The 26,055-nt window shown below is 47.5% G+C and overlaps 1 protein-coding gene across 3 annotated transcripts in view; it reads right to left on the bottom strand.

Annotated features, from left to right (window-relative positions):
- Positions 1 to 25,531, bottom strand: part of Ggt7 (gamma-glutamyltransferase 7) — a 28,207-nt gene extending 2,676 nt beyond the window's left edge. The window contains exons 1-14 of one of the 3 annotated variants that reach the window (XM_057780592.1): positions 25,232 to 25,531; positions 15,229 to 15,464; positions 14,838 to 14,989; positions 13,550 to 13,667; positions 12,220 to 12,287; positions 11,935 to 12,008; positions 11,430 to 11,626; positions 10,262 to 10,349; positions 8,469 to 8,596; positions 8,206 to 8,294; positions 4,847 to 4,996; positions 4,609 to 4,726; positions 3,783 to 3,920; positions 2,545 to 2,637 (exon numbers count right to left, since the gene is read on the bottom strand). In XM_057780592.1, coding sequence (XP_057636575.1) covers positions 2,545 to 2,637; positions 3,783 to 3,920; positions 4,609 to 4,726; positions 4,847 to 4,996; positions 8,206 to 8,294; positions 8,469 to 8,596; positions 10,262 to 10,349; positions 11,430 to 11,626; positions 11,935 to 12,008; positions 12,220 to 12,287; positions 13,550 to 13,667; positions 14,838 to 14,989; positions 15,229 to 15,464; positions 25,232 to 25,400 — 1,818 coding nt within the window. In that variant the 5' untranslated portion in view covers positions 25,401 to 25,531. Of the gene's footprint in view, positions 1 to 2,537; positions 2,638 to 3,782; positions 3,921 to 4,608; positions 4,727 to 4,846; positions 4,997 to 8,205; positions 8,295 to 8,468; positions 8,597 to 10,261; positions 10,350 to 11,429; positions 11,627 to 11,934; positions 12,009 to 12,219; positions 12,330 to 13,549; positions 13,668 to 14,837; positions 14,990 to 15,228; positions 15,465 to 25,231 lie in introns of those variants that run through there. The other 2 variants (XM_057780590.1, XM_057780591.1) reach the window with 2 other exon arrangements.
- Between the last annotated feature and the right edge of the window lie 524 nt (positions 25,532 to 26,055).

Genomic DNA, 26,055 nt, shown 5'->3' with positions numbered 1-26,055 from the left:
CTTAATTTAAGGTTTTTTAAAGCAGGTTGTCTTGTTTGTGATTGCTTCCTAGTGCTTACAGAAAGTCAGCACACTGTAAAAATTAAGTCTATGTTTGCAAGATTATAGTTGCTTCACCTCTGGTTTGAGTTCAGGTTTTCATCATCTCCTGCCTTGGGCCATATCCCACGTGCTCCTCTAGACTTCCATTCTCCTCTCTTTAATCCACCTTCCCTTCCCAAAGCAAATCCGGCCGTAAGTCTCTCCCCAGTTGAGTGCTTCTTAACTTAGACTCAACAGACGGTCTGGTTTATGTCACTTCCCTTGTTCCTTTATAAAGATTTGGTCTCCTTATGTCCCCAGACAGGATGATTTTAAGTGGTTCTTAAGAAAAAGCATTATTATTTACTTATTAATTTTTTTTTTCAATAGCATCTTTCTGTTATATAGCTCTGCTGTCCTGGAACTCACTCTGTAGACCAGGTTGACCTCAAACTCACAGAGATTTACCAACCTCTGCTTCCTAAGTGCTAGGATTAAAGATATGCACCCTCTAGCTTGGCCGCTAAAACTCCGTATTACTGAATAGTATTAAATCATCACATCAGAAATCTGTTTCCTTTGTGGTTCACTTTTCATCCTTTTGATTATGGCAAGGAGCAAGTTTCAGGCTGGTCTCTAATATTTCCTGAACTCTTTCACAGTGAGAATGATCCTCCAGGCCTTTTGTAGACAACACCACCTAGCAATAACCTAAGCATATTTGACTTTTAAATAACTATTCAGGATCTATTTGTTGCAAATGCTGCCATTTTCCTATTTGTGATTTAGGTTTAAGTTCACACTACACTTAGTTAAAAAAAGGGGGGGATGAGGATGGTTTGAGCGATAGCTCAGTGGTTAAGAGCATTGGCTGCTCTTCCAAAGGACTCAGGTTCTGTCCCAGCACCCACATGACAGCTCACAACTGTCTGTAACTCCAACTCCAGGGGATTTGACACTCTCATACAGACATATGCAGACAAAATACAAATGCACAGAAAACAAAAATAGGTCATTAGAAAAATGAAGTGCATCTGTAGAGATTATGCACAGTGTGGCACAGGGTTTGTGTAAAGTCACAAAGGGGCTAGGCAAATTTAGAAGTTTGGAAAGCTCTCCCACGCCATTCTTTCTGGGTTCTTCACAGATTGTTCCTCCTGTCCAGAAAGTCATTTATCACTACGTGCTGAATTCCCACTCCTAATCCAGTCAGTTGCCACCTCCTCCGTGAAACCTCCAAAAGCCACTTGCTGGTAAATTTTTAAAAAATATTTCTTTTTTTTTTTTTTTTTTTTTTTTTTGGTTTTTTCGAGACAGGGTTTCTCTGTGGTTTTGGAGCCTGTCCTGGAACTAGCTCTTGTAGACCAGGCTGGTCTCGAACTCACAGAGATCCGCCTGCCTCTGCCTCCCGAGTGCTGGGATTAAAGGTGTGCGCCACCACCGCCCGGCTAAAAAATATTTCTTATAGTTTATTTAACTTTAATTTATGTGCATTGGTATGAAGTGTCAGATCCCCTGGAACTGGATCTTCGGACAGTTGTGAGCTGCCATGTGGGTGCTGGGAATTGAACCCGGGTCCTCTGGAAAAGAAGTCAGTGCTCTTAACCGCTGAGCCATCTCTCTAGCCCCTTGCTGGTAAATTTTTAACTAGTTTATAGTCTCCATGAGCTTCTTTAGCTGCAAAATAGTGATGATACTGACGGAGCAAAGACTGTCTCCATCAATCCTAGATCCTCTTTGAACTAGCCGAGTAGATTATAATAAAAACTACTCAAAAGTGCGGTGTTTTCCTATTTATAAAACTAAACCATGTTCAAAATGAAGCTTTTGTTGTTGGGACAACTCTGTCTCCTCACCATAAACTGCTGAGGTCGTGATCTTGTCCCTGCTCTCCTCTCTGATCCTAGCATCTCCTCATTCACCTTGATCTCTTTTTATCTCTTAAAAAGCACGAAGCCCAATTCTGCTCCAAGTTCTCTGCACTTGTTCTTCGTCTACAAAGCTCTGCCCCAGTTTCTGGCATGGCAGGGGCTTTCTCATTCTTCAGATCTCGGCTTAGATGTCACCTAAGAGAAGCCTCCCCTGATCCCTGAAGGTCCAGTTACATCATGCTGCTCTGATGCAGTGCCTGAGCTTTCCTTTTGCTAGCTCACACTCCTCTGATTATTCTTCCTTCTGCCTGTAAACGCAGTATCCCTGAAGCTGGGATGCTGCTTGGCACATAGTAGGTGTTCGTCATACCCCACAGAATGGAAGCTTGCACAACAACAACTGTTATTTTATAAAGGAGAAAATGAAGTCTCAAGAGTTGAGATATGGATTTCCTAATGTCACAGGAAAGGCCAAGATGGTTCCAATCTCCAGATCTTACAGTAGCCCTACAGGAATTTGTTAGGGGAACTCCCCAAAACCTTCACAAAAAGGAAGTTAGTGCTGGTCAAGGCAGGTGAAGCCTTGGGAGAGCCCTTCTCCACCAACCCCTGTGCCCATCCCACAGGATTTTGCTCTGCACTCACTGTCCACCTGCAGGAGGTTGGACTGCAGGTCTGGATGGAGGCGTCCTCGGGCCAGGCTGTCACTCAGGTTCCGGTTCAACGTCAGGACATTCAGGAGAACCTGTAGGCAGGCGAGGGGAGTTGAAGGAAGGGGCGCAACCAGCACCACTCTTCTATAGTCTAGCCAGGGGCTTCCTTTTTCCTCTCTGAGAAGGCAGGGTTAACAGTTAGGAAGATTTAGGGATCAACATGGGTAGTGTAGCTTAATGGTCGGGAGTTGGGTAGACTCCGGAACTGAACTTCCTACCCAATGCTACTAACCGAATCAACGTGAGTCAACTTCTTAACCTGCCTGAGCTTCAGTCTCCTCCTCTGTAAAACCAGAACAGTCATTCTGCCCAGAGTTGGAGGAGTTAAAGGGGTCAACACACACAGTGCCTAGCATCTAGCAAGGACTCTGATGTCAGTTATTGTTTTCTCCACTTCACAGGCGAGGACACTAAGGATCAGGAGGATAAGGATAAGGATCAAGTGATTTCCCCATTATCACTTGATTATTAGCAGCACTTGGGCTGGAACTCAGGGAAGTCTAGTTCCAGAGCTGTTAACCCATTCTATTATTTTATATTTTACCATGAGGCTTGTGGATGGTTATCTCTTGCTTCTTGGGCGGCTACAAGGCGTCTGCCTGACTCCACCTTCTTTTTCCCTGCATTCAGCTCAGTTTTTTTTTTAACCTACCTATATTCTGCCCTGCCACAGGCCAAAGCAGCTTCTTTATTAACCAATAGCATACAGAGGGGAATCCCACAGATTTAGCTCATCACCTGTCAAAAATATGAGTATTGTGTGTGTTAGGTGCTCAAGGCACTCAGGGAACTGTCTTCAGGTATTCTGAAGAGTAGCACGACCTTCCTTTCAAAATAAGAGTCCACAGAGTGCTGGTGGTCTATTCAGATACAGAGCAGGGGATGATGGGACTTGAGGCTTACAGAACACAGGCAGCCCAGATGTTATAATACTTCGGAATTCTATGGCCCTGCGATTTCCCCCGGAACTTGGGAAGACAGAGATCGTCAGGACCCCATTTTCACTATGAAGGCCAGCCCGGCATACCTGTGCCCGGCACAGGACCCGTGCAATGTGGTACAGCTCGTGATTGCTGGAAAAGTGATAGAAGACAACCCAGAGACGTGTGGGGTACCTGCAGACCACTTCACAGCACGGCTCCTGACTACAAAAGACTCCTAACGGAGTAAATCTCACCTGGGTCAGGCCACTGAGGCCTCGGGCGGCTCCGTTGGCCCCCAGAGCGAGGTAGGTCCCACAGAGGCCCTCTGCTGGTCGGACTACAGTGGGCAGCAGGAAAGAGAGGGGCCGCTTCCCTGGCTGTACCGAGTTCTCCTGTTGCCAGAGGCAGAGATGAAAAGGGAGATGGAGAGTGGAGCGACACGGGGAAGGGACCAGTTTAGCGCCTTTCCCACTGCTCTTCTACACGGTCCACAGATTCAGCTCCTGAAAGATGGGTCCCCTCCTGGCCACAATGTGAAAGAGGAAGTGTTCCTGGAAGACTAGCGCTGTAAGAGCGAGTGAGATGTGGAACCGTTGAGTTATGGGGTTGGTATGGATGGAAGGGGGAAAGACAGTCAAGAAAAATGGTAATGGGGACAGTAGACTTCCCATTGGACCATCTCTGTGTTTTTGCCCTATAGGAAGCTTGCCGGAGTAGAAACGCTGGTCTCCAAGTGGACAGTAATACCTAATTCCTCCTCCTGGCCCCTCTTTAGTATCCAGCCACAGATCCGAGCGCCATTAGCCCAGCATTATATAATCTTAGCTCTCTAGTGCTAGAAAGATCTCAAGCCCTAACTGGGGTCAGTTGTCTCATTGCCCAGAGAGGACGCAAGGTTTTTTCCCTAGTCTCACTAAGATCATGACAGAGTGGCTCAAGAACTCCTTAGACCCACCAGCCTCCATGTTCCAGATTTAGCAGGGTTTAACAGAAGTTCTTATAGGAAATAGGGGGGGAAGAAAGCCCCATGGTCCTACCTAGCCTCAAGGTCCCTGGGAGAGCAGAGAAGCAAGAGCCTACCAGGCTGGGTGCAGAGTGGTTAGCAGTCCTGTTGGGCCAGGAGAAGTCCAGCATCTGGCTGTTGAGTAGGATCCCAGAGGGAGTGATGAGGCCACTACCAAAAGGCCGGTTCAGGGAGCTGGGCAGGTAGAAGTGAGGTTGAGTGAGCTCTATGGTGCCTTCACCTTTACCCAGCCCCCACCTCCCATCCTGCTTGGAATGATTTCTTGTCACTGGTGCTAAGCCTAAACTGACATACCTGACCATGGCCACAATGAAGTCATCAGGGCCCATGATCAGCACCTGGGCAGCTGTGGGAGCTCCATCCAGCTCATAGACAGGCAGGAGTGGGGCAGGGGCTGCCTGAGAGTCACTGATGTGGCCCCGGAAGTTGGCAGCCTCCACCTTGCTGCAAAGGGGGCGGTAGAGGAATGAGAGCACAACAGCTTTGATCACATCCCACCTGTCTGTGACGTTCATGTGGTTCCTGGGTTAGATCTGCCTGCTTTGCTGGAATAATAAGCCTACAATGGTAGTTCGCACTGCTCACACATAGGAAACTCCCTTGGTTAGATCTGCCTGCTTTGCTGGGATAATAAGCCTACAATGGTAGATCGCACTGCTCACACGTAGGAAACTCCCTTGGTTAAATCTGCCTGCTTTGCTGGAATAATAATAAGCCTATAATGGTAGATCACACTGCTCACACATAGGAAACTCCCTTGGTTAAATTTGCCTGCTTTGCTGGAATAATAGGCCTACAATGGTAGATCGCACTGCTCACACAAAGAAAACTCCCAGGAGAGAACTACCGAATTGAAGCAACTTATTTAGGTGTTATTCAGCAAGCTAGAGTCAGCTTTTTATTTTACTTAATGTTCCAATCAAGCATCACAGTTATTTGGCTCTGCTCCTTTCTGTGAAAATGCCTGGGGCCTGGTGGATGCTCTGAGATACTTGTTTGGATAAACAAGCTTGCCTGATTTGGCCTAATGTTTGTAGTTTGGAGCTAAAGTTCATTTAGAATTTAGTTAGATGGGGCCCATGAGATGGCTCAGTGGGTAAACAAATGTTGCAAAATAGAAAGGACAATGCAGTAATCTCCATCATCAATCTTAAGTCAACACGGCATGCAGTTTGCTTCCTTCAAGGCTAGCTGCTTTCTGTGCAAGCCTGATAACGTGAGTTGTCCTCTGACCTCTACACACACAACGGCAAGTATACGGCTCTGCAGGCATTCACAAATCACACATCATCCTCATTAAATAAATAAAATAAATATTTAAAAACTGTTTAGTTAGGAGGTTAGAGGGTTGGCTCAGTGGTTAAGAGCACTGGTTGCTCTTCTAGAGGACTCAGGTTCAATTCCCAGCATCTACATGGCAGTTCACAATTGTTCGTAACTCCAGTTCCAGGGGATCTGACATCCTCACACAGACATACATGTAGGCCAAACAGTAATGCACATAAAATTAAAATAAATCTAATAAAGCAAAACAAACAAAATATTTAGTTAGAAGCCAGAAGTGAGCCGGCGATGGTGGCCCACGCCCTTTAATCCCAGCACTCAGGAGGCAGAGACAAGGTGGATCTCTGTGGGTTCGAGGTCAGCTAATCTACAAAACTGATGACCACACACAGTGAGCTACAGTGCTTTGGTCAGGCAGAAGAAGCTCAATTTTCACCCTTCATCCTTGCTGCTTTGATGCTCTTTAGTTTGCATTGTTCTTATTTTTGCTTTGTTTCGATCAATGATATTAACTTTTGTTTTTTGAGACAGGATCTCTCTTTATAGCCCTGGCTGACCTGGTACTCACTAGGTAGACTAGGTTAGCCTTACATTCAGAGATCTGTCTGCCTCTGCCCCAGAGTGCTGGGGTTAAAAATGCCTGCCCCCACTATATCCAGCACGATATTAATCTTTGTTATAGTGTGTGTGCATTTGTGTTGTGTGAGGGCACGAGTCTGCCGTGGTGAACACATGACATGATGCACATGTGGAGGTCAGAAAACAATCATGGGCATCTGTCCTCACTGTTCACTTTGAGGCAGGCTTGCTGCTGTTTTGTTTTTTTTCCCCACTGTCTATGCCAGGGTGGCTTCTGGGAATTCTAGCCCCACCTCAAGAGGTTACTAGAATTACAGATACTCATGCTGGGTTTTTAATATGGGTTCTGGGGATTAAAACTCAGGTCCCGGGCTGGAGAGATGACTTAGTGGTTAAGAGCATTGCCTGTTCTTCCAAAGGTCCTGAGTTTAATTCCCAGCAACCACATGGTGGCTCATAACCATCTGTAATGACATCTGGTGCCCTCTTCTGGCCTGCAGACATACATACAGACAGAATATTGTATACATAATAAATAAATAAATATTAAAACTCAGGTCCCCACACTTGTGCCGAAAGTGATTTTACCCACTGAGCTATCTCCCAGTCTCTATGGCTTTAAATTGACAGATACAATTAGATGTATTTCATACAAAGCAGCTCCCATTGTAGCTCAGGTTGACCTATGACCTAGCTCAGTAACTTACTGTATAGCCCCAGCTGACCTTGAAGTTATGGCAGTCCTCCTGCCTCATCCTCCTGAATGCTGGAATTATAGACACAAGACACCAACATATTGTGAGGAGGAGGTACTTACACATGGAAGAATGGTCAGATCTCACTAATTAACAACTGTGATAGTCCACAGTTATCATTTTTGTAGTGAAAATACCGAACTCTTTGTATTATTCAAACTGCAGTAGCTTGTCACTAACTCCAGTCACCATGTTATGCGAGAGCTCTCTTGAATTTGTTCCTGCTACTTGCAACTGGGCATCCATCCCTTTCTCTGAAACCTCTGAATCCTCCTCTTTTTGCTTTTAAATTATAAGCTGCTCACAACTGAATCCTTAGAGTGATGTTTGAGTAACAGTACAAATTTACATAAACCATATTTTTGGCTTCTGGTTTTCCTGGAGCTAGACTGTAAGTCAGGTACCGTAGCAGTCAAACAATTAACCCATTCTTACCTCTATGGCCAATTAATAAAAACAAATTGCATTTATTGCACATTTACTATGTTGCCAGTTAATGTGCTAAATGCTTTACATGTTTGTCTTTTACTTATTTACAGGTGATTATCATCAAAACCTCACAGAGTGGATACAGATTTGCCAGGGTCCCTGTGGAAACAGACTTAGTGGGTTTAAGTTCCTCTCCCAAGTGAGAGCCGGCAAATGGTAAAGTGTAAGTCTAACAGAAGCAGTCTCACCAGAGCCCAATCTCACCACTGTGTTTCTGGCAAAGACAGAACTACTCAGAAGCTCCATCCACTCCAGCATCTGCACAGAGACTATTTTGTTGCTCTCAGACTTTCCTTTTCTACCCAAAGTGGAGAGCAGCTGTGTCCATATGGGTGAGATCCATGCAGGGGTCAAAAAGGGTTCATAAGCAGTTGTGACCAACTCACTGTGCAGACAGGGAAGGCGATGCAGCCAGAGGCACCTAGTGTCACACCGAATTAGGGTTCAGCTGAAAGGGACTCGAGACTTCACTAGCTGCTTACCTGATCCCTTCTCCCATATCTACCCCGATTTCTGCAGCACCCAGGGTCATGTCCCGGGACAAACCTGAGCATGTCATCCATGCTCTCGGTGATGGTAGAATCGTAGGCAGGATCTCCCAGTCTGCTAGCCAGGGCCAATGCAATCTTCAGGGTCTGAAAACATAGCAGGGATGTGGGAAAGGCTGCCAGGCCCCTCCCAGCACCCAAACTCAGGGGATCCTCGTGTTTAAGAAAACTTAAAGGTGTTTCAGTCCTGCTCCAAGGAGATCCTCCATTTCCCCACTTCTCGTGGTCCCAAATCCAGGTAAGGTGGAGAGTGGGCCTTACCTCCGCTACCCAGTGAAGCGCCTGCTCACGGGACACCAGGCTGGTAAGGTTGAAGCCCTCTAGGATGTTGAGAGCACTGATGAGGGCAGGGCCTGTGTGTGGGGGTGGGGGACTGAGAACCAGGTGGCCTGAAAGGATAGGAAATGACCAGATGGCAGGAGAGGAGTCAAGTCATCTTCATATAGCACATCTTAAACGCACACCCCACCATTACACACACAGCAATAACCCTTATCAGACGAGGAAACCACTAAGAGGCAAAGGCACCCACGGAAGCTCACATACTGGTCAGAGGTGGGGCCAAGCTCGAAATCAGGCCCCAACTCTCCGCTCCCTCGGCCAGAGGAGGAAATTAAGGCTTAAGAGCTGTGCTGTACTCGCGTTGGCAGCAAACAAATTAAATCTGTGCTCAGAGTCACATTACAGGTCACTGGCAAAGCAGGGATGGGTGAGCAAATGTCCACAGAATCCTTGTTTGCCATGAATCCTTCAATCACTCCCACAGGCCAGGACCTGTTCAAGAGCCCCGATGGCTCTTCTCAACCTGAAACTTCTTGGGAGTGGCAGCTTTCCCTTCCTACTCTGTAATTTAGTGGCTGGACAATAAAAGAATAATCACAACACTGGCGGCATGGAACACTGACATTAACTACCTCATTCGTCGAATCAACCTTACTCTACAGGGGCAGAAACTGAGGCATGAGAAGCAACTGGGCCAGGACTAGAGGAGATCAAGTGAACCTATGGTACCCAAGGCCCTGGACCAGAGATAACCCAGTGCAGGGAGGAGAACAGAGGACCCGGTAATATTCAGTGTCCACTGTGCTCAAGGCCGCTTCCCATACTATCATCAGATCCTCATGGGCACCCTGAGATGTGGACGCCATTACTGGCTCCATTTGAAGGAGGGAACCAAGGCTCAGAGTGGGAAGTTCGAGGCGAGAGGTACAGCTGAGGCCCTCCTGACTCCAAGGCTATATTCTTTCCTCAACGTCATATACTACTACCTCTGGTTGAGGAATCGGGAAGACAGGCACCTGGGAATATGAACTCAGAGGAAGCCTCACCCGGGACTTGGGGTAACCTGTCCTTCCTAGAGTGGAGAGAACCCAAAAACTCCCGAGGGACCCAGAACCCAGCATCTTGGGGTCAGCAAATATAAATTGCATTCACGCCACAGGCTTGGCTTTCTAAACTTATGATTGGTTTCTTGAGTCAGGCAGGTTGTTCCCTTCCCTCCCTGGGCCTCAGCTGTCTTTTACTGTCAGTGAGGGGCAAGTCTGTGATTGTCTTGACAGGTTGATTCTGCCCTTCCATGAACTTGGGTCTGACAAATTCTTCTTAGGAAGCACAGGTCAACAAGAAGGGAGCTAGCGGATAGGGTTGAGGCAATACAGAACCCAAATCAAGAAAACCTCAGCATCTGGGAATGAAACTCAGTAATGGGGAATTCGTCCTCTATTAGAGTCCCAATTCCCAGCACTATAAAAAAAAAAAAAAAAAAAAAAAAAGCAAATAAATCACAAATCCCCACAAAACAAAAGGTCGTGTTTAGAACCCCAAACTTCCAGGTCTTAGCCATTGGCTATATGCCCCCACACCACATCCTCATCACTTAGGGTAACTGACCCCATGGTTATTTCAGAAGGTGGCTGGCTCTGGCTGCCTAGGGAGTTCATTGCCTCAGTATATCTCCTGTGACATGGAGAGGAGTTTCCAGGCCAAAAAGATGTGGCCATGGACTGGAAAGCTTCTCCTGAGTGGGGACCCTTAGGAGCTGGGGGAGAGATCACCTCGGTAAACTCCACACACAGGCTTCTCCATGAGGGCGCTATAGTTGCTAAAGTCCTCTTCAGTTATGACACCCCCTGCGTGCTGAGCCTGGAGGGGAGAAAATGTCCATCTGTCACCGTGAGCACGATACATGCCAATCACCAATCTTGCACAAATCAATGTGCTCATTCCATTCTCATAGCAATTCATTGTTAATCTTTTAAAAATAATTTAAAATTATTTCATGTATATAGGTGTTTTGTCAGCATGGTTGTCTGTGCACCACATGCATGCAGTCCCTATGGGGGCCAGAAGAGGGCGTCAGATCCCCCTTGGAATTAGAGTTAGGGATGGTTGTGAGATGCTGAGAAGCAAACCTGGTCCTCTAGAAGAGCAGCCAGTGCTCTTAACCACTGAGCCATTTCTCCAGCCCCATGCCAATTTTAAATTAGTATTACCACTATCAACCTTTATACTTTCTAGTTTGTAAAACTTTTGACTTATCTGCCCTTAGTGAACTGCTCACTGGATTTCTAGGGTAGTATATAGTAATGTGTCTGGCAGATTAATAAAGCACAGTACCTGGTACAGAGAATTCCTTCAAGCCTGAATGACACACCTATGTAATCCCCACAGAGACAACAGAGGTTTAGATAAATGTCCCCAAGGCGTAGCACCACTCATCTGGCCTGTGCACACCGTTCTTGAACTTTTCCTTGACAACATTGTCAGAATCGATGATTACCCTAGACTAAGCCTCTTTGGAGTTAGGGGGTACCCTCCTATGTCAATCTCCTCACTCCTGATGGTTACCAGGGAAGAAAATGTTACCATCAGATCTTGGACAATCCCAAACAGAGCAGGGAAGATTCTGGGCCCAGGGGAACTGAGACTAATGCTGACTTTCCACCAGGCCTGGAAGGAAACAGGCCAGCCTCCTATACAGCTGGCACCAGCCCGGAGAAGCCCAGCTTTCCTCTCAAGACAGAACATCTCCAGCCCTTGTTTATCCTGTCAGTATAGGCAATGCTTCTTGCCCTAAATAACCACTGGTCTCATTTCTATCACCAGAGGTTAGCTGTGTTTATGAAGCACACAGCCAGAAACTATATAGAGGAGAAAAGGGGAGGATGGCATCCCTGCCATAGGGTCACTGGGCATACCCCACCTTCCACTGTTAACACTCACCTCGACCACCATCTCTAACGTGAGGTTGCCGCCATTGTAAAAGGCAGCAGGGCCAGAGATGCCAAGTATATCCAGTACTTCGGCTAGATCAGGCCGTCGCAGCAGGGAGCCAGGCAAAGGTGGGTGGCCCGATGGCAGGAAGGTCTCCAGGAAACGTTCGGATGCATTGGGAGGCAGCTGCTCGGCCAAGGCATGGGCTGGGGGGAAGTTGAGAGGCTGGGTGGGTGAGGCCAAGACTGGACTGGATGGCTGAGGTGTGTATGGGTGGGGTGGATGAGGGCTAAGTGACTGGCCCTGAGAGCTCTGGCTCCCCAGAGCCTGTCATGGCGGGTAGGGATACACATAGGCTCTTCCCAGACCCTCTCACTGGAGGCTGCCTCCAGCTGGGATGGGAAGAAGTCTGAGGAGCAAACTGGAAAAAAGAACCCCTTTGCTTGGGGCCCAAATCTCAAAGGCCTCCCCCATTAACCTTGTACCTCCCCCCCGACCTCCAGGCCCCACTGACCTAGATCATGGGTCACGTTGAAGCCATCTTGGGCCACAGCTGCTGCGAAGGCCAGGACTTGGGACCAGGGCAGCCTGAGGGGGCCGGAGAGCAGGGGGTGGAGGAGGTCCTGGGGGGAGGAGGAGGGGTCCTGGGGGAAGGGGGATTCCTGGGAAGGAGAATCCTGGCAAGGGAAGGGGATATTAGGAAGGGGAGTTGGGAAGGGAAGAATCCAGGAGGACAGGAGAAGGCCGCCCAAAGAGGGATGTAGGCAGAGGCCCCTGGTCCCCAGGGGAGAGTCTTTACCTGCCATAGAGCTGATGAGCTTCATGTAGCCCTTTCACCATTCCGGGGACCCCCACCAAGAGCCCAGGCTGGGCGAGGCGGGCAGGCGAGGGAGAGAGGAGACCAGGTCACTGGAAGGGGGGGGCTGGGCTGAACTCCGCAGAGCCCCAAGCCAGGAATGGCTGGCACAGGGGAGAGACACAGGCCAAGGATCCCAAGAGAGGGCCAAGCTTTCCCCAGGGAGTACCTCTCCCTCATCCCTGATTTTTTATATGCAAATGCAGAAAGGTCTTTGGCTCCCATAGTTGAGGGGTTTAATAAGTTAAGCAAACCCTTTCAAGAGGCAGGACAGAAACAATCTGAGTAAAGCTGTTCACACTGGATAATGGGACCCTTATCTTTTTATATGAGGAACAAAGGACCTCAGTTTAGTCAGTTCATTTTCATGCCACCACCATTAGAGCTGTGATAACTCAGGGGTGTGTTTGGGTTTTCCCATAGCACTAAACACCTGCTTTCCCAAGTTACCCTGTTTCCTCCTCTGCTCTCAATAAGTAGTGAGTTTGCCTCTAGTGTTTTTCTCCCAGTATAGCACAGCCTGGGAAAATTATAGCCATCAGGCTTAGAGTGAGAGAGATGAGGGTTTTGCTTGTTTGCTGTTCTTTTGGGGTTTTTGTTTGTTTGTTTTTGCTTTTTTAAGACAGTTTCTCTTTGTAGCCCTGGTTGTCCTGGAGCTCACTCTGTAGATCAGGCTGGCCTCGAACTCAGAAATCTGCCTGCGTCTGCCTCCCAAGTGCTGGGATTAAAAGCATGCGCCACCACTGCCCAGTAGAGATAGATGAGTCTTGTGGCAACAACTGAGTAGTATTTTGGGTACTCAAAGGAGGCCTTCTACTCTCTTCCAGACAGACAAGACTGCCAGGGAAGTAAGATGTTGTGGTGTTATCTGTTATTAGTCATCTAAATCTTTTTGTCCATTTTATTTTAATTTTAAGATTATATTTATTTAATTAGTTTGTGTGTATGAGAACGTGCATATACCATGATGTGTGTGTGTGTGTGTGTGTGTAGAGCAGAGGACAACTTGTAGGAACAGGTCCTCTCCTACTGTGTGGGACCTGGAGATCAAACTTAGTGGCAGACGCCATCACTCTCGGTTGGTCCTTGTTTATTATTCTAGGTGGGGGCAGGCAAGTTGCCCGCCTTTAGATGGCCTAAGAGCATTTTGCTCAACTCATTTTGCCACCCACACAGTAAATATGCAACAAATCAATGCTCAGGTTGCCAGAAGGGAATGTAGGGAGGCCCCTAACCCTCTCCTTGGGCCCTCTCTTCTCACCAGGGTGCTCACCTTGGTATCCCAGGACCTCTGCAGGGCCTCTTCCCTGAGGGCCCCTGGTGCGGACTCCCGGAAATCGATCAGGTGGCTCTCATTCCGTCGGATATCATGAACCAGCATCACACCCCCACTGGGAAAGACACAGACAGTGGAAAGTGATGAGAACATGGCGCCCTTCTCAAAGATTAAACTACCAGTCCCTTAATCCTCTGTGGTGAGGCTGTTTGCCACATTGGGTCAGATGCTGGAGCCCCCTTCCCAGCAGGAATTCAGAAACTCAGTCATCCTACAAGGGTAAAGTAAAATCAAGGGGGTAGGAGACCCAGGTTACTGGAGACTTTAATCCCTGATTAAGAAAAATGCAGAGACTGGGGGAACAGGTTGTTCTGTCCCCTCCCTAGACCAGAGCTGGACCCCTGCCAGCTTCCTGCACCTGCCTGCCTGGTATACCCTCCCTTTCCCCCAGGACTGGATTATGTAAGGATAAACCACGCAGAGCCAAAAGGGGAATTTCGTTGGTAGAGCCTGGAGGGTTGGTCCTACCAAGAGAATGATTTTTGTCAGCTTGTTCCTTTTTTGTGGCATATTTACATCTGAGATGGGGGTGGCAAAGTTAAATACGTGCAGCCAAGTAACAAAATAAGGAAGGCAGAAGAGACAAATGACAGCAAAGTGGCCAGCACTCTGACCCGTCATGGGAAGCACTCTGCTGAGCTCCAAATAACTGTAGCCACATGGGAATGTGGGCTCCATGTTACCAAACCTCTTGATTGTTCCAGAGAGGTTAGCAATCTGGACTTTTAGGAAAACTATTGACATTTTAACAATAGCAAACATTTAAAAAAAATTTTTTTAAATGAGAAACTCAAACCATTCTAGTTGCTGGGTCTGGCTTTTGATTGGCCAGTTTCCAACCTTGGTTTTAAGAGCTCCAAGCCTGGGGTGTATTTTCTGTGGACGGAGTCACGGGGATTTGTAAACCTAAAAGTTGGGGCATCATCACAGCTTCAATCCATGCCCCTCTGCTCCCTGTGTACCCCGTTTTATACATCACAACATTGCTCTCCTGGTGGAAAACCATGACTGCTTCTGAACACGCCTCCATTTCTCCCATATGCTACTGCGATTCTGACTCCATCCAGGGAGAAAAAAAGGGTGAAATTGGGTATTGACAGAGAAAACGCAAGGAGGATAGGCCTACCTTTGCCTCAAGTTCAAATCAAAAGAAACCTGCAGCCAGGCCACAAGAAGTAGGCCTGAGGGACTCAGGCCTCCACCCGGTCCTTACCCAGCTCCTTACCCGCCTAGGCCAGAACTGTGTGGAGCCACAATCCCCAAACACAAGGCTGCGGCCACAGCTGCATCCACAGAAGAGCCTTGTTTACTGAGCACCTCCATGCCCAGCGCCGTACAACGGGAGGCATCCGTCACCACAGCACCCTGCTGGAAGATCTAGGAGGCAAGAGAAGAGTGGCCTAGTAGGGCCCTCTACCACCCGCAAGTACTTCTATTAACCTAGAACCTCGGCCTTCATGTCCTCTTGATTCTTAGAGTCATTTCCTTTGGGAGCCTTCCTCTCTTCCCATTTTCTAGCAGGCTCCCACTACCCAGCTATTCAATTCCCATCACCCTCTCAAGCTTTTTCTCACTTCCTCCTCCCAAGTTCCCTTCTGCCCATCTGCAGTCCTCACCTGGGGGTCCCCGAAGTAGATCTGCATGACCAGCGCCACGGTCACACCTGTGGCAAAAGTGAGGCAGGCCGTGACGATGACCGTGAGCCCATCCTGGCGGCAGGAGCACTCAGCCGCTGCAGCTGAGAATGGGTCCTTGCGTGTCTCCCGTAGTGGTGACCCGTCCTGGCTGCCCATCTCGGATGAGGACGAAGGCAGCCGCTGTAGCCGGGCGGACTTCAGGAAGGAGTCCGGGTCTGTGGGGCAGCTGGGTATCGGTCTGGCAGCCCACTACCTGGCCCTGCAGTCGTCAGGGTGAGGCGTTCCACACGCCCCCGTGCCCCGCCCATCATACAAACCCCACTGCCCCGCAACGCCCAGTTTTTCTCTACTCCAACACACCTTAGGGCCCCGTGGGAAGCCAGTTTTCAGGTGAAAAAAAGACCTCAAACTGGCCAGCTGAAAGGTTGGATTCCTGCCTCTGGCAAATACCCATGAGACTGGTACCCGGGTGTGAGGGTGTTCAGCCTCCCCTGGAAACCTTATCCTGTCTTAGTTGGGTAACAAAGCCTCCAGCACACGGGGGTAACTACCAAGCCAACTTCCTTGGCTTCCCGCCTTGCTCCACGCACCCATTCATTCAATAGCTACAACAGATAATTGCCATGTTTGCTTTCTCAGGCCGATGGAGGAGAAGAAGGTAAACAAGCACACAAGTTGTGGCAGAGGTTATACAAAGTTGTTATACACAAGTTGTGGCAGAGGTTATACAAAGCATGAGGGGCTGGGGCGCTGACTCAGTGTTAAGGTCTCTGCAAGCACGAGGACCTGATTTCAATTCCCTAGCTCCCAAAGAAAATGCTCCTAACACCATGGTGAGGCAGAGGCTGATCCTGAGAGTTAGCTTCCCAATCTACCCGAAAAGGACAACTTCTGGTTCAGTGAGAGACTGTATCAAGGCAATAAGGCCAAGGGCAATGAGGATCTATATTCACAGTTTTACTCTGGCCTCCACACATGATCCCATGAACAAGTGTGCGTGCGCACACACACACCCCAGAGCATAAGATGAAATGTGAAAAGGGAATGAGGACCTGCTTACTGGGGAAATCAGGGAAGGGCCTCCCGAGGACATGATTTTGGACAGAGAATGAAGGGACAGAGAACAAGGAGCTCATGTGTAGAATGTTCTAGGAAGAGAGAGCAGCAGATTCAAAGGCCCTGATGCAGGAATGAGTTTGACGTTTGAAAGAAATAACTAAGGTCTGGCAGTTCTGGTGAGGCAGCAAAAGATGGGGCAGGAAATCAAGCCAGATGGTGCTAGTCCTGTGTGCTGGTACTATGGACCTGAGAACTTGGACTTGACTGGTAGAGGCCACTAGAGAGTTGTACGACTGTGAAGCCATCTATAGGAAGGTGGGAAATCCAGCAGAGATAGAGGGGAAAAAAAGGTGAAGTCAGACAGGCGCCATGTAGCTGCCAAAGGAGAAAGACACCAAAACCTTACCGGTAAGCCACAACCTCATGGCAATACACAGATTAATAGAATGCGTTAATATAGAATATAAGAGCTAGGTAGAAATATGCCTAAGTTGTTGGCCGAGCAGTGTTATAATTAATATAGTTTCTGTGTCTGGGTGGCCGGAAAATGAAGACACAGTCTCTGTTTACAATCTGTGGTGGTTTGAATAAGAACGGCCCCCATTGGCTCATATGTTTGAATGCTTAGTCATCAGGGATTGGCCCAATTTGAAAGGATTAGGTGTGGCCTCATTGGAAGTGTGTCACTGAGGGTGGGTTTTGAGGTTTCAAAAACCCATGCCAGGCCCAGTGTCATGAGACCTGTGGATCCAGATGTAGAACTAGTTACTTTTCCAGCACCACATCTGCCTATATGCTGCTATGCTTCCTGCCAGGATGATAATGGACTAACCCTCTCAAACTGTAAGCAAGCAACAATTAAATGTTTTCTTTTATAATAGTTGCCATGATCCAGAAGGATCTCTGTGAGTCTGAGGGCAGCCTGGTCTACAAAGCAAGTTCTAGGACAGCCAGACAGCCAGAGCTGTTACACAGAGAAACCCTGTCTCAAAAACCAAAAAAAAAAAAAAAAAAAAAAAAAAAAAAGAGTTGCCATGGTCATGGTGTCTCTTCACAGCAATAGAACACTGACTAAGACACCATCTGTCTTGTGTTTTCAAATGATCCCTCAGGCTGCTGTGCGAAGAGCAGAGTGGAGGAAAATAAGAATGGAGGCGAGGGAGAATTGAAAACCACTTATGGATCAGACACTGCAGCTCATCTCTAATAGACAGGTCAGGCACAGGAGTCCAGGAAGTGACGTCTGAAGAAAGTCATCTCCTTTTCTACCCACGTAAAATGCTGGGCAGAGCTGTGTACACCTGTAAGCCTAGCATTATGAGACAAAGCCAGGAGGATCCTGAGAGCTAGCTCCCCCGATGGTCTCACTGCTAAGGCCAGCCACTGGTTGCTGGTCCTGTGAGAGACTGTCTCAAGGGGTAGGCAGAGAGTGATGGAGAAAGGGCCGGGGTCTTACTCTAGCCTCCACACACATTTGCAGTGACGTAAAACCTTCTCTTATCCCATAGTCCTCTCCTCTGGGTGCTACTACCCTTGATCCCACTCCCCAGTACCAGAAAGTTCTACACATTTGTGAACAAGGAAATAAGAGGATGACATTAAACCCTTACTGTTGTATTCATGGTACATTCTCTGTAAGTTGAAATGCTTGAGTGATAACATTAAAATTTGACTGTCATATTTTTCATGTTGACTTGATAAAAATCCAAGGTCTAAGACTTGGTATTTAAGGACCTTCAAGACTCACACCCCCATCTTTTATGTAAATAAGAAATCATATACATAAAGTAATGATATGTTCAAAATTATTGGAATGCATTTATGGTGGTCACTTTTATGAAAAGACACATTCTTATTTACTTTGTGTGTGTGTGTGTGTGTGTGAGAGAGAGAGAGAGAGACAGAGACAGAGACAGAGAGAGAGACAGAGAGAGAGATAGGTAGCCCTACCTGACTTTGAACTTTTTAAGTAGCCCAGGCTGAGGCAATCAGCCTGTCTTTCCTTCCTGAGTACTGTGAGTACAGATGCAAGCCACCATGTCTGGCTTAAATTCCTAAAAATATTTAAAATTCTATTGTTATTGTTATTATTATTAGTGTGTGTGTGTGTGTGTGTGTGTGTGTGTGTGTGAAAGAGTGAAAGAGAGAGAGACACAGAGACAGAGAATTGGAGACAAAGACAGAGACACAGACGAACTAGACAAAGGGCAGAAAGGAGTGTGCGTGCCACAGCAGGAGTGACAGTCAGAGGACAGCTTCTCTGGGTTTGCATCTCTCCTTTCAGAAGGCCTCTCTTCTTGTTTCTGATGCTTTTCACACCCCAAGCGAGAAGGCCAGCAAGTTTCCAGATAATTCTCCTGTCTCTGTCTCCTATCTTACTGGAGACGTTTTGGGAGTAGAGCTGCACACCACCACATCTGGTTCTTTCTGGGTTTGGAGAATCAAATTCTAGTCACCAGGCTTGCATGACAAGTGCCTTTACCCACCGAACCATTTTTCTTTCTGTGTGCATGCACATGTGTGAGAATGCACATGCATGCAAGCATGTGTGGAAGTCAGAGGACAACCTCAGGTGTCATTAGAAATATTGTTCATCTCCTTTTGAGACAAGATGTCTCACTGGTCTAGAGCTTTCCAATTAGGCTAGTCTGGCTGACTGTAAACCCAGGGTCCCTTCTGTACCTTTCTTCCTAGCACTGGGCTTCTACTTGTAGGTCACCATGTCTGGCTTTTTTTTTTTTAAACTTTTATTACATTTAGCAGGCAGTAGTGGCACATGCTTTTAATCCCAGCACTCAGGAGGCAGAGGCAGGTAGATCTTTGTGAGTTTGAGGCCAGCCTGGTCTACATAGTGAATTCCAGGACAGCCAGAGCTACTCAGAGAAATCCTGTCTCGAAAAAACAAAGACATATTTCATTACATTGATTTACTTACTTACTTATATAGTCATTGTATGTGCATGTGTGTGTGTGCATGTACATGTCCACATGTGGAGCTCAAAGGACAACTTAACTTGTCAGAGTTGGTTCTTTCCTTCTACCACATGGATCCTGGTATTGAATTCACAATGTCAAGCTTGCCACCAAGGTCCTTTACTGATGGAGGAAGGTCATTGGCTAATGAAGAAACTGCTTTGGCCCATTTGATAGGCCAGCCTTTAGGTGGGTGGAGAAAACAGAACAGAATGCTGGGAGGAAGAGGAAGTGAGCTCAGATGAAGGGCAGCTCCTCTCAGAGGCAGATGCGATGAAGCAAGCCGCCAGGTCAGACATGCTGAATCTTTCCCGGTAAGACTGGTGCTACACAGATTATTAGAGATGGGTTGATCGGGATATGAGAATTAGCCAGTAAGGGCTAGAGCTAATGGGCCAAGCAGTGTTTAAAAGAATACAGTTTGTGTGTTGTTATTTCGGGGCATAAGCTAGCCAGGCGACCAGGAGCTGGGGCGGCAGGAACACAGCCCGCAGCTCCCATAATACTTTACCCCTGAGCCTTCTCATCGACACCACACCCAGCTTTATCATGTGGCTTCTGACTGAGCTATCTTTTCAGCATTTATACTTCAAAAATTTAAGCATATATATATTGAAATAAAAAGTAAAAATTACACAGAGATAAGAAATGGAGGGTAGGCCAAGCAGTGGTGGTGGCACGCCTTTAATCCCAGAACTCAAGAAGCAGAGGCAGGTGGATCTCTGTGAGTAGTGGATCTCGGTAAGTTTGAGGCCAGCCTGGTCTACAGAGGGAGTTCTAGGACCGCCAGGGATCTTAAACAGAGAAAGATTGTCTTAAAGAAGAAGAAGAAGAATTGGAGGGCTGTGGGTGCAGTGTTACACACCTTTAATCCTAGCACTCAGGAAACAGAGGCCAGTGGGCCTGTGAGTTGGAGGCTAGCTTGGTCTACATGATGAGTTTTGGGACAGCCAGAGCTTTTTAATAGAAAGACCCTGTCTCCAAAAACAACAAAAAGAACTGGAGAGTGGGCCTAGATAACTGGCTCCGTGGCTAACAGCATATGCTATTCTTGCTGAAACTGGGGTTCAGTTCCCAGCACCTATGCTAGGTGACTCATAATTGTCCATAACTCCAACTCCTGGGCATCGACACCTCTGGCTTCTGTAGGCACTATACTCACATACAGAAGCCCACGTGTACACAACATTAAAGATAAAAATAAAGTCATTAAAAAAAGAATAGGCCAGGCATGGTGGCACACACCTTTAATCCCAGCACTTGGGAGGCAGAGGCAGATGGATCTCTGTGAGTTTGAGGCCAGCTTGGGCCAGCCTAGTCTACAGACAGAATTCTAGGATAACCAGGGTTACACAGAGAAACCCTGTCTCAAAAAAAAAAAAAAAATAGAGACAAGGACTTTTATTTTCCTCAGTATTTTATTTTGTTTTTTATAATAAATATTTTAATTTTCTTTTAACTCTATTGCTTTTAAATTATTTTATTTTATTGTAGTTTTATGTTCTGTCTGCATGTATATCTGTGTACCACATGTGTGCCTGATGCCCTGTTTTTAACTTTCCACTTTTTAAGAAAGTCTGTCAGGCTGGAGAGGTGGCCCAGTAAGAGCACAGCCTGGGTTTGATTCCCAGCACCCACATGGAGACTCACAAGGGTCTGTAACTCCAGCTCCAGGGAATCCGATGCCCTCTTTTGGCATCCTCAGGCACTTCATGCATGACATGCACAGATAAGCAGGCAAAAACCCCACATACATAATGATAAAAAGTTTGTCTTCCTGGGGTCTCCCTTAGTTAATCGTGCTTGTGTCTAAACTACAACATCAGCACTAGCAGGTTGTAAACCATAATTCATTAAGCAGTTGTTAAATATCCTCTGTGGCTGGAAAACCCTTCTGGCCCCATAGAACTATCAAAGAAGGGCAAGAAGGGGCTTTGAATTTTTATTTATCTATTGTATGAGGTATATGTATGTGTGTATGATGTATGTGTATCTGATGTGTGTGCACATACACATAAGTTCTTGTATGTGTCTTTGAGCATGTGTAGGAGTTAGAGGACAGCCTTGGGCACTTGTCCTGGTCTTCCATTTCGCCTGAAGCAGACCCTTGTGGGCAGCCATGTACAGAGGCTAGCTGGCCCCTGTGGCTCTGGGCTCCTGCCTCCATCTCCCACCTCACTGTGGAAGCACTGGAGTTACAAGTGTGCCCTGTCTGTTTCCATGGGTTCCGGAGACCTGAGCTAAGCTCCGCACTTGGGCAGCAAAGGCTTTACCCATCGAGTCGACCCCGCCCCCCAGCAAGACTCGTATTTATTGGTGCCGATGATAAGCTAGGTTTTTTGCATATCTTTCCTCATTGAAGTATTTTCATGACTTCACGAGCTCGGCTCCACTTTTCCCACTTTACAGATGAAGAAACGCGAGGCTAAGTGGGACCACCTGTCTAAGACCACCACGCAAGTAAGTGGGAGAATGGGGACAGTGTGCCTCCTTTTTATTGTCCCATGTGTCACTGGCAGCTATTTCCAACCCCCAGAGCCAATTTAATGAACTAGGTGACTGCGGCGGCACACATCTGTGATCCCCATATGAGGAAGTAGAGGCAGAAGTATCAGAGATCAAAACTTGCCTGGGATACATGAGGCCTTGTCTCAAAAACAAAGCACAAATAAACAAGAATTCAACCTTACCGGCTAGTTTTAGTTATTATTTTCAGGCACCTGCCTTTTCATTTGTTTTCTCCAATGAGATAAAATGACTTAAGATGAAGATAATACGGCCCCACCACAACTAGATCTATTTTAGATTATTCAGCCAGCATACCAAGTTGCTTGTCTATTCAGCAAAATTATATACTGAGGAAAAAATATCAAAAATAGGAAAAATGGTTTCTTGAGTACATGATATGTGCCCTGTGTATCTGGTAGGGCAATAATCCCACTAAGAAAAACATGCTGGGGAAAGATTGGTTTGGGCAAGAAGAAAGAAGTTTATTAGAGACAGGTATTGGGGTTTAAACGTGCAGTCCCAGAACTCAGGAGACTGAAGCATCCGGGTTGCCACAAGTTTGGGGCCAGTGTGGGTTACAATAGTAAGTTCCAGAACAGCCTCATTTACATAGTAAGTTCCAATCTAACCTGAGCTACAGAGTAAGAACTCAGTCTCAAAGCCCCAACAAACAAAACAACCCCCCCAAAAAACCCTACCAATTAAACAAACAATAACCTAGTATGTTTTAGGAGAAAGGTGGGCTTAGTTTTGATAACCCTGAATTTGTGAAGCACAAGGAGCTGCTGTTTGAACGTAGCTTGTCAAAATATTTAATTTTCTTTCTCCTATATTTATTTCAACAGATTATAATACAACCTAGGCTGGACTCGAATTCCTTAGGTAGCCTAGTCTGAACCTGAACTCTCTTAAGAGAGATTTCTGAACTTGGGAGTGACGTGACCAGAAATACAGAATGGTGAGTGGATTTGGGGTGAGGGCAGCAGCAACAACAGCTGGGAACTCAGGGGTCACATGGGTATAACAGATTAGTAGCTTAGCCTAGAGTGCTGAGGACATGCTGGTCAGATGGAATTCAGGAATCTCTTAGGAGGAAGGACATAGAAAACCAGGTCACATTTTGAAAGTGAGAAGAAAAGAGGGACAGATCCGAAGGCGGCTTCTAGGCTTCCACTTTGGACACTGCCCTTCAGCCAGTGTCACTCACTGAGAGTGGCACTGGACAAAAAGGAAGTGTGTGGTGAGGACGTGCTGAAGTCGGCATAGAGCGTTCAAGGTAGCGTATCCGCAAGACACGTGAGGCTAATGCCTAGGAGAGGAAGGCCCATGTGGCTTCCATGTGAAAGAAAGGGCACACAGGCATTTCCTAACCTGGAGGTGGTCACTGTCCAGCTCTCTTTTCTCTGTGGCCTCCTTGGGATGCCTGGCACTAACTCAGGTTTTGGCTAAGAAGACGAGACTGCCACTAGGTGGCACTACTAGGTTGAGGCTATAGAAGGTCATATTAGCCAACAAGCTGGTCTGGCTGGACCAAAGGATTCTTGGGACTTGGAAACAGGCCTAAGTGACATGGCATCTAAATGCTTATATTGTTATGATGGCAAGGCACTCTAAGGCAAGGCCCTGGGAACCTTGGTGTACACCCATAGGATAAGGTTTAAGTTTCCAGGAGCTCAGGTAACCAGGGTCTAGGCTGAATTTCTAGGCAAGTGTTCTACCACTGAGTAATACTCCCAACCCCTCTCGGTTGAATTGCCATGCACACCAGGACACAGCCTATACTGAACTCCCCTAAGGCATTCTTGAGGTTTGGGAACTCCATTTCCTGACATTATTTCATCCTGGGATTGTTTCTTTCATCTCTTCATTCAACAATTATTTATTGAGTATCCAACACTTTGCTGAATGCTAAAGAAAGGATAATGAATAAAAAAGCCATGATTCCTGCCCTTAGAGGACTTACAGGCATGCAGAAATCACATCACTGCCCACACAAATAACCGTAGGCTTTTATAAAGCAATGACTTTAACAAGGAATCTGGAAACAACAGATCAGAGGATCCAATCTGTTATTTAGGACAGATGGGCATTCTTTGTTGAAAGAGAAAACTAAGGCCCAGTACAGGGTAGGCACACCTACTATATATAGTGAATTAGGACTGCACTATTCAAATCTCTGAATAGAAAACCTGGGTTGACCAGATGGCTGGTTCCACCAGCACATTCTTCCTTCTACCACCAAAACTAATCCCCCAAGAAAATTAGTTTTAATGTGCATGTCTGATATTTGAGGACCTAAAGTCAGCACACCCCATGACAGGTAAAGTGTGATCTAGTCAGGTTGGTGGAACCTGCTGGTCAGAACCGTATGACCAAAAAACAGAAGAGAACTGCCAGCTGCCGGGCCAGGGGCGACAGCAGAAGAGTCAGACTACAAAGAGCTGGGTCAGAGAAGCAGCATCTTCCAGTACAGAAAGGGACGGAGCTCAAGAGCAGGCATCCGGAGGGAGACAGAGAGGGAGGCAGAAGGATGCTCTAATGCCAGGAAGTGACGTTGAGGGAAAGAGGTCAGAGGGGTGCAGGATAAAGAACGGAGGGGAGTACAGAGCTGAGCCACATGGATAGGAGAGATGAGCTCTTGGCCCTCAGCTCTCTCTCAAACCCTGCTTCCTCCCCCCACCCCCATCTCCTTCAGTTTCTGCAGAGGGTTGAGAACACAGTAAAATTTGGAGACTGCTTCGCGGGGAACAAATCTTGCTGCTGACCAGAAGCTCCTACTAACCCGGCTAACATCCAGGCCAGACCCACATCTCTGGAAAGGGTAGAATGACCCACAAAATAGCAAAGACGCTGTAGTCCCCAAGGGCTTTGAGAGGTCATGCAGTCCATCCCCCTGTCTCCCAATACCCAGAATTCTCAGACAGAAGGAAATCATATTTTCTTTACTCATCTCTGGACATGAAGAGATAGAGTCTCAGCTCTTCTCCAGACTCTCTGCTTCCCCATAATCCCTGGCTGTGGTGAAGTTCGCCCAAAGACCTAGACCCCATCCATCCCTCCTGCTCAGCCTCTGACTTGGTTTCTTCTATCCTGGTTTCTGTGACTAAAGAGAAGCCTTTACTAGGTGATCTCAGACGTTCTTTAGGCTCTCCCTTCCAGCACTCCTTCCTTCTCAATAGATTCTTCCTAGCAGGCAATCATAATCCCTCCTACTGCGGTCCTTGCATCCCTCTCCCGTGTCGCATCCTACGCCTCTAAGGCAAAAAACACCCTTTTCCCCAACACACAGTTAATAGAGCTGAGGGAGAAGGAGAGGTCCAGGATGAAAGGATGAATGAAGGAGATGGGAGACTGAAAGTGGATGCCCAGAATAGAAGAAGGAGGTCCGGGACCCCCACCACCACCACCAAGGCGGGGTAGGGATAGGGACAGAGGGCCTCACCGGTATCCGGGTCTCCCAGGAAAGCGTCCTCGTCCTTGCGGCCCCTCAGTGGGGCGGCAGGGGCTGGCTCGTCCTCGGGCAGCCGCGGGAAGCTGGTGATGCTCATGTAGTCCACCGGTGAGTAGGCGCCTAGGGCACTCTCCTGGCTAGCCTCGTTCTCTGCCGCCATCCTCGCCCTAACCCCCAGCAGCGCAGCGCCTGCCGGAAGTGGCAGTGGAGGGGGGGGTGTGCGAGGGCGGAGGGCGGGGTCTGAGCTCCTGGACAGCCGGGAGGGGGCGCCCCCACCCTCAGCAGTGTCCTGGTCTGACTCGCCCCCGCCTGCTTAAAGTCTCCTTGCAGGCTGCGCGCTGGTGCAGGAGGATGGGAGCCCGGAGGGCAGTGGAAGGTTGCCAGGAAGAGGATGCAACTCTGGGCTCCTCATGCAATCACTGGTCTTTCCTTCTTCCAGTCTGAGTCCTGCTCAGATCCCATACGCTCCTAGGACCACAGACTGACTTCTGATCGCAAACTCCACTTTGACTCCAGATCTTTTTTTCTGATCCACTCTCTTTCTTGGACCCAAACCTCTCTGTGGGCACCAAGATTCTCTTCCTCTGATCTCAGACTAGCGCTCCCACCCAGCTCAGACTACTCACCCCAGACTTACGACTTTGACTTCACCTTACCTCCTAGAGTCCTTTCAAAGCGCCAACCCCTACTCCATCCCGACTGCTTTTTCATCTGCAGACCTCTCTTGAGCCCCTCTTTCAATCTCACATCCTTTTCTGCGTCCTGACGTTTCCCACATTTCTCTTTTAAACCCAAACTCCTGGAACCATCCTAAT

Source organism: Chionomys nivalis, chromosome 9 (genome assembly GCF_950005125.1).
Source record: "Chionomys nivalis chromosome 9, mChiNiv1.1, whole genome shotgun sequence".
Taxonomy (NCBI): Eukaryota; Metazoa; Chordata; class Mammalia; order Rodentia; family Cricetidae; genus Chionomys; species Chionomys nivalis.
This window is presented reverse-complemented; position numbering and strand designations above follow the sequence as displayed.